Source organism: Nanorana parkeri, unplaced genomic scaffold, assembly GCF_000935625.1.
Source record: "Nanorana parkeri isolate BGI_ZX_2015 unplaced genomic scaffold, ASM93562v1 scaffold1776, whole genome shotgun sequence".
Lineage (NCBI taxonomy): Eukaryota > Metazoa > Chordata > Amphibia > Anura > Dicroglossidae > Nanorana > Nanorana parkeri.
This window is the reverse complement of record NW_017308044.1, coordinates 286,329-297,820: the sequence shown is the minus strand read 5'-3', so window position 1 is coordinate 297,820 and position 11,492 is coordinate 286,329. Positions and strand designations below refer to the sequence as shown.

The 11,492-nt window shown below is 44.9% G+C and overlaps 1 protein-coding gene across 1 annotated transcript in view; it reads left to right on the top strand.

The window, feature by feature from the left end:
* Positions 1-7,640: 7,640 nt before the first annotated feature.
* LOC108799650 (receptor-type tyrosine-protein phosphatase-like N) overlaps positions 7,641-11,492 on the top strand; it is a gene marked incomplete at its 5' end in the record, with an annotated part of 20,145 nt that continues 16,293 nt past the window's right edge. Inside the window, 2 exons of the mRNA XM_018571545.1 lie at positions 7,641-7,853; positions 10,899-11,108. Of these exons, the coding sequence (XP_018427047.1) occupies positions 7,641-7,853; positions 10,899-11,108 (423 nt within the window). The remainder of the gene's footprint in view (positions 7,854-10,898; positions 11,109-11,492) is intronic.

The following is an 11,492-nucleotide window of genomic DNA, read 5'->3' as shown; positions in this document are numbered from 1 at the left end:
GTGTGTCTGGTTGTCATATTTGGGATGTTGTGTGTCTGGATCTCATATAGCGGGATGCTGTGTGTCTGGATGTCATATTTGGGAAGCTGTGTGTCTGGTTCTCATATTTCGGGATGTTGTGTGTCTGGATGTCATATTTGGGATGTTGTGAGTCTGGTTGTCATATTTAGGGATGTTGTGTGTCTGGTTCTCATATTTCGGGATGTTGTTTGTCTGGTTCTCATATTTCGGGATGTTGTGTGTCTGGTTGTCATATTTGGGATGTTGTTTGTCTGGTTGTCATATTTGGGATGCTGTGTGTCTGGTTGTCATATTTGGGAAGCTGTGTCTGGTTGTCATATTTCGGTATGTTGTGTGTCTGGTTGTCATATTTGGGATGTTGTGTGTCTGGTTCTCATATTTAGGGATGTTGTGTGTCTGGTTGTCATATTTGGGATGCTGTGTGTCTGGTTGTCATATTTGGGATGCTGTGTGTCTGGATGTCATATTTCGGGATGCTGTGTGTCTGGATGTCATATTTCGGGATGTTGTGTGTCTTGTTGTCATATTTTGGGATGATGTATGTCTGGTTATGATATTTCGGGATGTTGTGTGTCTGGTTATGATATTTCGGGATGTTGTGTGTCTGGTTATGATATTTCAGGATGCTGTGTGTCTGGTTCTCATATTTGGGATGTTGTGTGTCTGGATGTCATATTTGGGAAGCTGTGTGTCTGGATGTCATATTTCGGGAAGCTGTGTGTCTGGTTCTCATATTTTGGGATGTTGTGTGTCTGGTTGTCATATTTGGGATGCTGTGTGTCTGGATGTCATATTTCGGGAAGCTGTGTGTCTGGATGTCATATTTGGGATGTTGTGTGTCTGGATGTCATATTTGGGAAGCTGTGTGTCTGGTTCTCATATTTCGGGATGCTGTGTGTCTGGATGTCATATTTCGGGATGCTGTGTGTCTGGTTGTCATATTTCTGGATGTTGTTTGTCTGGTTGTCATATTTTGGGATGTTGTTTGTCTGGTTGTCATATTTGGGATGCTGTGTGTCTGGTTGTCATATTTGGGAAGCTGTGTCTGGTTGTCATATTTCGGTATGTTGTGTGTCTGGTTGTCATATTTGGGATGTTGTGTGTCTGGTTCTCATATTTGGGATGTTGTGTGTCTGGATGTCATATTTGGGAAGCTGTGTGTCTGGTTCTCATATTTCGGGATGTTGTGTGTCTGGTTCTCATATTTGGGATGTTGTGTGTCTGGTTGTCATATTTGGGATGCTGTGTGTCTGGATCTCATATTTCGGGAAGCTGTGTGTCTGGTTCTCATATTTGGGATGTTGTGTGTCTGGTTGTCATATGGGGATGCTGTGTGTCTGGATCTCATATTTCGGGATGCTGTGTGTCTGGATGTCATATTTGGGAAGCTGTGTGTCTGGTTCTCATATTTCGGGATGTTGTGTGTCTGGTTGTCATATTTGGGAAGCTGTGTGTCTGGTTCTCATATTTCGGGATGTTGTGTGTCTGGTTGTCATATTTGGGAAGCTGTGTGTCTGGTTCTCATATTTCGGGATGTTGTGTGTCTGGTTGTCATATTTGGGAAGCTGTGTATCTGGTTCTCATATTTGGGATGTTGTGTGTCTGGTTGTCATATTTGGGATGCTGTGTGTCTGGATCTCATATTTCGGGAAGCTGTGTGTCTGGATGTCATATTTGGGATGTTGTGTGTCTGGATGTCATATTTGGGAAGCTGTGTGTCTGGTTCTCATATTTCGGGATGTTGTGTGTCTGGTTCTCATATTTGGGATGTTGTGTGTCTGGTTGTCATATTTGGGATGCTGTGTGTCTGGATGTCATATTTGGGATGCTGTGTGTCTGGATGTCATATTTGGGATGTTGTGTGTCTGGATGTCATATTTGGGAAGCTGTGTGTCTGGTTCTCATATTTCGGGATGCTGTGTGTCTGGATGTCATATTTCGGGATGCTGTGTGTCTGGATGTCATATTTCGGGATGTTGTTTGTCTGGTTGTCATATTTCGGGATGTTGTTTGTCTGGTTGTCATATTTGGGATGCTGTGTGTCTGGTTGTCATATGTAAGGATGTTGTGTGTCTGGTTGTCATATTTGGGAAGCTGTGTGTCTGGTTCTCATATTTCGGGATGTTGTGTGTCTGGTTCTCATATTTGGGATGTTGTGTGTCTGGTTGTCATATTTGGGATGCTGTGTGTCTGGTTGTCATATTTCGGGATGTTGTGTGTCTGGTTGTCATATTTGGGATGCTGTGTGTCTGGTTCTCATATTTCGGGATGTTGTGTGTCTGGTTGTCATATTTGGGATGTTGTGTGTCTGGATGTCATATTTGGGAAGCTGTGTGCCTGGATGTCATATTTCGGGATGTTGTTTGTCTGGTTCTCATATTTTGGGATGTTGTGTGTCTGGTTGTCATATTTGGGATGCTGTGTGTCTGGATGTCATATTTCGGGAAGCTGTGTGTCTGGATGTCATATTTGGGATGTTGTGTGTCTGGATTTCATATTTGGGATGCTGTATGTCTGGATGTCATATTTGGGATGTTGTGTGTCTGGTTCTCATATTTCGGGATGTTGTGTGTCTGGTTCTCATATTTGGGATGTTGTGTGTCTGGTTCTCATATTTGGGATGCTGTGTGTCTGGTTCTCATATTTCGGGATGTTGTGTGTCTGGTTCTCATATTTGGGATGTTGTGTGTCTGGATGTCATATTTGGGAAGCTGTGTGCCTGGATGTCATATTTCGGGATGTTGTTTGTCTGGTTCTCATATTTTGGGATGTTGTGTGTCTGGTTGTCATATTTGGGATGCTGTGTGTCTGGATGTCATATTTCGGGATGTTGTGTGTCTGGATTTCATATTTGGGATGCTGTGTGTCTGGATGTCATATTTGGTATGCAATGTTTCTGGATGTCATATATCGGGATGCTGTGTGTCTGGTTGTCATATTTGGGATGCTGTGTGTCTGGTTGTCATATTTCGGGATGTTGTGTGTCTGGTTGTCATATTTTGGGATGATGTGTGTCTGGTTATGATATTTCGGGATGTTGTGTGTCTGTTCTCTGTCTGTAGCCTGTTAATTCCGGAGGCTCTTCTATGGTCCCTGTCTTATCGTATTGATTATAGGTTAATGTGGGGGATGGGCTCTCGGTGGGGGGGGGGTCTCATCCAGCTGTATGCATTTCAGGGGTTTGGTCGATCGGTCTTTGGGTGGGGGCAGGGATGGAGGACGCCTTTTTGTGCGGTCACGCCTCCCCTCTGTAACATGGAACTGTTGTCATGGTAACCTCTTTTGATGTGACAAGTGCTGTGATTGTGACGGAGAAGGGCGATATTCTAGGGATCTTAGAATGGTGGCAGGGAGAGGGTACAAGACCCCCCATCCTACACACGCTCTCCCTGCCGCTCCCATCTCCATCCTCCATCACCGCCCGGGTTCTCATCCTCGCATCTTTTTTCCGGGTGCCCCCCACCCCCCTTAGCCCGTCTTTTGTGTGCCGTCTCTCTAGTGCTGCCCATCCACAGCCTCCCTCACCCCCATTCATTCCACAAACGTCCTTCCCTGCCATCCTGAAAGACTCCATTCTCCTCCCGTCTCACTTTTCTCATTTCGTTTCTCCTCGCCTCCCCGTTGTTGTTTTTTTCCTTCCCCTCTTTTTTCCGCCCCGTGTCATTTGGCAATGTCTTTGAGCCGTCCATGGCTCCCATTCCCTCTCGTGTCACTGTTAGCTGTTCTCCGGGCCAGAGCATTGTGTGTGTGACATGAATAAGGTGCGGGGCCCGAGGTCTCAGTATTGTCCCCGTGTATCCCCACCCCTCCTCCTCCCCTCAGAGGACTCTTTAAGGAGACAGCTCGCACCGAGCAGCTGCAAAATTCACAGCGCCTAGTAGGTAAGTTCGGTGGAAGAACACTTGTTCTTTTTTTTTTCCTCAACTCCCCTCCACCCCTGTCTGTAGAAGTGGGTGGGTGCGTAAAACGTAGAGAAGCGTCTTATTGATATTAACTATTGTGCGGCCAATTGCATAATTTTATTTTTTTTGTAACATTGTATATGAAACCAGCCGATCTGAAGTTGTTTTATTTGACCTTTTTTCTTCTTTCCGGGTGTTCTAAGAAAGATGCTTCGCTGATGTCATCTTGTCTGGTTATGACCTTGAGAATAATCCGTTGACCCACCCAGTTGTGTTTTTACTAAATGGATTGCAAGCTCTCAGGTCTAAGAGGCGTTCATAGATGTTGGCGTAAGCTGTCATTCGTCAATGCTTGAGGAGCCACAAGTCCCAGCAGGCACCAAATGTTCTAGCAGATCCAACCTTTGGCTGCTGGGACCTATCGTTCCGTCTCAGCTTTAGACTGGCACGTGATTGATTTATGATTTCCTTATGTTGAAACAAAAGATTTTGGGAAAGATCATGTTTCTGGTTTTGGCCAACTCTCGAGCTGCGTGAGCGCAGATCAGAGCGCCATAATCAGATAAAGAGTTGATCGGACTGCTTGATTAGGTTTATGTATTCGTTGTCAGCCTTGAAAAGGTCATTCCAAAGGATACTCCAAAAATTGTGGGAGTGACCATGCCTTGGAAATTGGAGGGAAAGCACCAAAACTTTGTTACCTTTTTTTGATTGTTTTAACTGTCGCTCTCCAGTACATGTCTATCGCTCAAAAGATAAGTCATGAAGTGGCTGATGAACGCTTCACATTTTTGGGACCGTGTTCATGCAGCACGCCTTTACAAAGATTGCCGTAAAGTGACACTAAATTCAGGAGTTAAATCTTAAAAATACATTCAAGAACCTGAACTATGAACAACAATGTAACTTATTTGTGTATCACTCGGCTGTAGATCCTCCAATCATCTCTGAATTGGCGCTGACACTGTCCTTCCTTCTGGAGGGCGGCTACTTTTGTTCCACAAGGTTGGAAGCCCAAAATTGTCTAAGATGTCTTTGTATGTTGTTGTAGTAACAGAACCCTTCACTGGAAACCCCTGAACTCAATAATTTTTGAGGAATGTTCACATACTTTTGGCAGTATTGTGTATTGTAATGCTTTCCCAGACAGGAACTGAGGGCAAATCTCCAACAGGGACGCAGAAATAAAAGCTGTATTATTTTTTATCAGAGAACAGCTAAAACCTCCATCAGTTTTTTTTTTATTGTGGTCTGTGTCCATGTTGCAGTTTTTCTCTTCACTTCCTGCCTGGTGAATCAATTGTCAGCAGGACAGGAAGTGGGGGAAAATCTCTCTAATGGAGCCTCAGCAGTAAAACAATGACATTTGTTTCCCACTATCTCTAAACTGGAATGTTTGGGCTGCACACACACACTTTATTATAGGGTATGCACAGCCAAACCTTTGTGTGTTTTTGGATAGAGGTGGGAAGAATTAAAACCCCAATGTTTTTGGTTTCTGCTGTCTGTATACCTGATATGTGGTTTCACTACTGCCAGTTGTCCTGGTGACTGACGTTAAGTGATAGGAAATCCAAACTTCTAGAATTGTTGCCAGGACAAGAGGGTAAGAGAGGTAAAATCTTCAAACACATTGATTAAATTATTAGCAATAAAGCTCCATTTAAAGTGACACTAAACTCAGGAGATAAATCTTAAAAATACATTCAAGTCCCTTAACCATTAACAACAATGTATCTTATTTGTGTGTCACTCGGCTGTAGATCCTCCAATCATCTCTGAATTGGTGCCGACACTGTCCTTCCTTCTGGAGGGGGGCTACTTTTGTCCCCCATGGTCCCTGTGTGTGTTGTAAAGTAGTCACCACCCCAAGCTCACTCCTATGATAGACTACAATCTCATGTTTAGTTTACTAATTTGTATTGAGATTGTAGTCCATCACATCACTTACTTTAATCTCATACTGTCCAACCTTTTTGAGACTGGGAAGAGATAGAGATTGGTAGGTGGTATTAACCAACATTTTAGACACAAGACAAAAGTTGATTAGATTTTGGTAATATTGCTATTTGGTGTAGAACGGCGCTCGCTCTCTGTTGAATGTTTGAATGAGGTGTCAGATTAAAATGAAGGGGTGCCAGTTCAGATGGCTTGTGTCTGATCACCAGGATGGTACATTATTTTTGGTGCTCAGCATGGAGCTCTTAAATGACCACTATTGTAAAAATGTCCCTCTTTTGATAATTGTGTAGGGATGATATACAGTATAAAGTGATGGTATTTATTACATACACTCCTTTTTTTATTTTAGATGTCTTCATATTTTTCTCCACACTTATCTGCAGGCCAAGCTGTCCAATAGTGGCAGTGCCTGTGACTGGAGTTGGGACAAACCATTACAAAGACGGGTGTGTTTAAAAAGACACCTTGTATTCTCCTAGTTTAAAGCTGAACTCTGGGCACAAAAGCTTTCATTTGACATCATTTTCTCAATAGCTACAAAGGAATGAATGCATTCTGTGTGCATTGTCAAACCCTTATAAAAGTAGCAGTGACGTCATCATTGTATTGTACATAGCCTGTGAGCAAAGCTATGGGAGGGACCCAGCAAGCCCCACCTACTACAGCCTGCCTGCTGAAAGCTACAGGAGGGGCGGAGACAAGACCAGTCACCCTGCACAAGGAGAGAGCAGCAGTGACCGGTCTTTATTACAGGAGGGGGCAGAGACAAGACCAGTCACCCTGCACAAGGAGAGAGCAGCAGCGACCGGTCTTTATTACAGGAAGGGGCGGAGACAAGACCTGTCACCCTGTACAAGGAGAGAGCAGCAGTGACCGGTCTTTATTACAGGAGGGGGCAGAGACAAGACCAGTTGCCCTGCACAAGGAGAGAGCAGCAGTGACCGGTCTTTATTGCAGGAAGTTCCAAGTCTCACATTGGATTACTGCACAGATCTGGAAGAAATACACAAAGCTCACCAAGATTCAAGAAGAATACACTTGACTGTTGTATGAGGATGATATATGTATCCTGGAGTTCAGCTTTAAAACTTCATTGTGTGTGTTTTTTAACTGCCTGGTACCCTTTGCTGTGTTCCAGCTTCTGTCATTTTTGCTGCACAGCTTAGCCTGCATTGTAAATGTGGAGATGAATATTTAACAAGCCATGTAAAATTAAAAAGAGACATATGCTGAATGTTGGCATGACACATATTAGGCAAATACAGTCAGCAGAGCACATGATTTTTCACGATAGCCACATTGCCCAGCAATACAGTAAAATATTACTAATACTCAATAGAGCAGGGCTAGGCAGTCTCGGCACTCCAGCTGTTGTGGAACTACAAGTCCCATGAGGCATTGCGAGACTCTGACAGCCACCGGCATGACTCCCAGAGGCATTTTGGGACTTGTAGTTTCACCACAGCTGGAGTCCCGAGGTTGCCGACCCCTGCAACCGAGCAATGCAAACAGCAATCACTACTTGCAAAGTGCAGTAATCCATAGTATCCAATCAAATTACACTTATGCCAGTGAGATCGGTAGAGAGGTGATTTCTGATTGGTTGCAATGGATCACTGCACTTTGTATATCACTGTTGCTCTTCAAACTGCTTTATTAAATTGTATATTTTCGAGTCTTCCCATTGAACAAGATTACAATGTTGCAATATTGCTGAAAGATTCCTAATAAATCCGATCTTTTCTCCGCCCACAGCGCAGTAACGGCACCACCTACCCTCACGCCACTCATTTTGGGGATACTTTCCGGTTTGTCCTCCTCATCTTCATTGCCTTGGCTTGTATCGCTGGGATAGTCATCGCCTCAGCTGTCATCTTCTGCCTCCGCCAACATGCCAAGCAACGGGAGAAGGAACGCCTGGCCGGACTCGGGCCCGAGGGGGGCGGAGACTCCACATTTGAGTACCAGGTAGACCGCTGTATGGAGTCTGTGTCTAAAATATTCTGTTTTAATTATTAACCACTTGCCGAGCAACTGACACGGCAAGAAGGTCGGCTTTAACGCCCAGCCGCCGCGTATATACGTCCATGTTCTGTGCTGGAAGCTCGCTCACTGCGTGCTCCCAGGACAGTGACCAAGCTGCCATCGACAGCTCCTTGTCTCTGTTTATGGGAGCTGGGCTCCTGATCATGTGATCACTGTGATTGACTGTCACAGCGATCACATGATCGGGAGCGCATCCCCACCTCCCATTGTTAAAGGAGAACTATGGGGTCAGTGTTTTCCCCCATAGTTCTCCTTAGGGTAACGGGAGGACACAAACTAGCGTCCTCCCGTTACCCTAAGCTCAGTATACCGCGAGCTACAGCTCGCGGTATACTGAGACGCCGCACCTGGAGCGGATCCCGACGTAGATAACGGGATCCGCCCAGCTGCGTGAGTGACAGCTGGCTCTGCCTATCTAGAGGCAGAGCCAGCTGTACCCGCCCCCTCCCCCGTCCGTTCCGCCAGTCAGCGCTGGCAGATCGGAGCGGGGAGAGGGGAATCCAGCCCCTCCCCTTGTCACGGCAGAGAGCCGTGACAGGATCGAGAGGCGAGGGAACCCGGTATGTGTTCGCTCACTTCCCGATCTACTGAGCCGACCTGTGACAGTCTCATTGCCACAGGTCGGCTAGAACTATGAGGTGAGTGGAAATCACTCATCTCATAGTTCTCCTTTAAGGGATTAAAGTGTACCTGAAAATATTTTTTTTTAACCTTCACTTCCTGTCTCAGGGACAGAGGAAATCTCTCCAAGGTGTCGCTAAAACAGATGAGCCCAAATGGAAGATTTCTTCTTCTGTTCTGATGACAGCTATAAAAGTTGGGATTTCCCAGAACAAACAGAGAGGCTGAAGTTCCCCAACATTGGGTGATATACAGCAATAACAAAAAAAAGTCTAATGAGAGTGCCAAAGAGTCCAAAATCTTTTATTATTAGTGTTTGCTTATAACAAGGAAACAGAACAGCTGATGCCTTTTGGGGGCACTGACATTCCCCCTTCACTAGTGCTTAAAATATTTGGTGAGTTTAAAAATGAGACTCAGGTTGGGTTAGAGTTGTCAACTTTTCTTCATGCAAAACCCGAACATTCTAGCAACGCACGGACATTTTTTTGGGAGAATGAGCCGTGGCTTATTCATATGTAAATATCGCAGTTGAGACTATTTACAGTGGGAGGCCAGTAGCCCATATCTTAATTTTGGTTGCCCCTGTCTGCCTGACATCTTGTGTCCGGGTTTTTGCTGCCATGAAACCCGGACCCAGCATTCAAAACCCGGACTGTCCGGGTGAATCCTGAACAGGTGGCAACCCTAGGTTGGGTTGATTAATAAAGGATGTAGGCAGGAAAAAACAATGGTCCCGTTTTCAAGCTCTGCCTACATCTTTGTTAATCAACCCAAAATAAGTCCTGTTTTCAAGCTCCCCAAATATTTTAAGCCCTCATGAAGGTGGAGGAGTGTTGTGCCCCCGAAACATATTGGCTTTCAGCTAGCCTTACAATAACTGAGAGCTCCAAGTTATACCTTGTTTGATTCAAGTTTATTTATTTCATGCAGAACATGGAACCTCTCACCCTTAAGTTTTGGTCGCATTGGAACTCTGGGCTAAAAATTCAGCATCTTTCTGACATCAGTTTGAGGTGCTACTGATTCATTGCAGGGGCATTTGACCTATAGGTGACCTCCTTCTGACTTGCATTTGACCTGCTTCAAGCTGGTTTTGCATTTCCATAGACTTGTATAAGGGGAGAGAAGCATTTCAGAAGCAAACATTAGGCCATTGACACTGGTCCTTAGGGTTTTTTGTTTCTACAGTAAGTGGTCCTGTAAGTGTCTTAGAATGATATTGGCTATATATCTCTAGAGCAGAGGCTGCCCAATAGTCACAGTATGGCAAAGTGAGCGACCATCACAGGCATGGACCTACAAAGTCTCCACATCCAAGTCTACGTGGTAAATTATGCATGACATTTTGTACACTGAATCAGTTAGGCAGAATTCCTAAGTGACTATCGGTGTATTCCCGTTGTTCATTGTGTGCAACTGGCTGTACAAATACATATACAGGTATATGGTCAAAAGTTTGTGAACACCTGACCATCAAACCAATATGAGTTAGTTGGACCTCCTGTTCCATAATCAGGGGCATCAATATGGATTTGCCCCCCTTTGTGGCTATAACATCCTTCACTCTTCTGGGAAGGCTTTGACAAGACTTTGCATTGTGTCTGTGGGAATTTGTGCCCATTCCGCCAAAACAGCATTTGTGAAGCCATGTGTAGGTGAGCTAGAAGACCCGGCTTGCTTACAATGTCCCAATTCATCACAATCTATAGGTTTGAGGTCAGGGCTCTGTGCAGACCTCTCAGGTTCTTCCACACCAAGCTCATCAAGCCATGTCTTTATGAAACTGACTTTATACACAGGGCATAGTCATGCTGGAAGAAGTATGGGTCTTCCCCAAACTGTTATCACAAGGTTAGAAATGCACAATTGTCTAAATGTCTTTGTACGGTGTAGTGTTAACTGAACCCTTCACTGGAGACACCCAAACTCAATAATTTGGAGGGTTGTTCACATACATTTGGCCGTATGGGTAGCTGTGATGTTTGGTTGTCCACAAACCTTTGGCCATATAGTGGAGCTAAATCCTTGGTGTGGACATGCATGGCAGTGTGCTCCCAGCTACTAAGACGTGAGCACCACTCTCTGTCTGTAGTTCTCAGGAAGCAGATATGAAAGTTTATTGCAATGAGTTCAATAACGGTAAGATTGAAGGTATATTCAGTGAACATTTTGAGCTACCAGAGATGTAATGTTTTCAGGACAGCATTGTCAGGTAAGCATGTAGTTGACTTTTCTAAGAATGAATACCAGTAATGAGTCCTCTCTCTCTCTCTCTCTCTCTTTCTCTCTCTCTTTCTCTTTCTTTCTTTCTCGCTTTCTCTCTCTCCCTCTTTCCGGTTCCAGGATCTCTGCAGGCAGCACATGGCAGGAAAGTCTCTGTTTGGTCGCACAGAGGGTGGCGGGGCAGCGGCAGAGAACTCCCGCGTCAGCAGTGTGTCTTCCCAGTTCAGCGACGTGCCGCAGCCCAGCCCGAGTTCACACAGCAGCACTCCGTCCTGGTGCGAGGAACCTGTGCAGTCCAACATGGACATCTCCACCGGTCACATGATCCTGGTAAGAGCACATCAGCGCTATCACATGGGTGAGGGGTGTAAAATGTAAATCACATGCTCACCCATAGCTGGAAGGGCCTGGTATTTCACATAGGCACCAAATGGCTAAACAAAGGGGCGCAGGAAGGAAGGAAAGAAAGTAAGTGCTGCAGGGGAGCTAAGGGAACCATTCACTTTGACCTGCATGGACAAATGAAGGGGTCACTTTTAGTGTTAAGGCATCAGTTAAGTGTTAGTGAGGAGCTTAAGTTTTCAGGGCTCACTGTAGGGCTTATGTTATCTGTTTTGGTTTGGGTAAACATTAAGCAGTAGGAGTGGACCATGTGAATTGTTAAGGGTTAAGGACTAAGTGTTAAGTTTCATGTTATATGTTGGGGTGATGTTA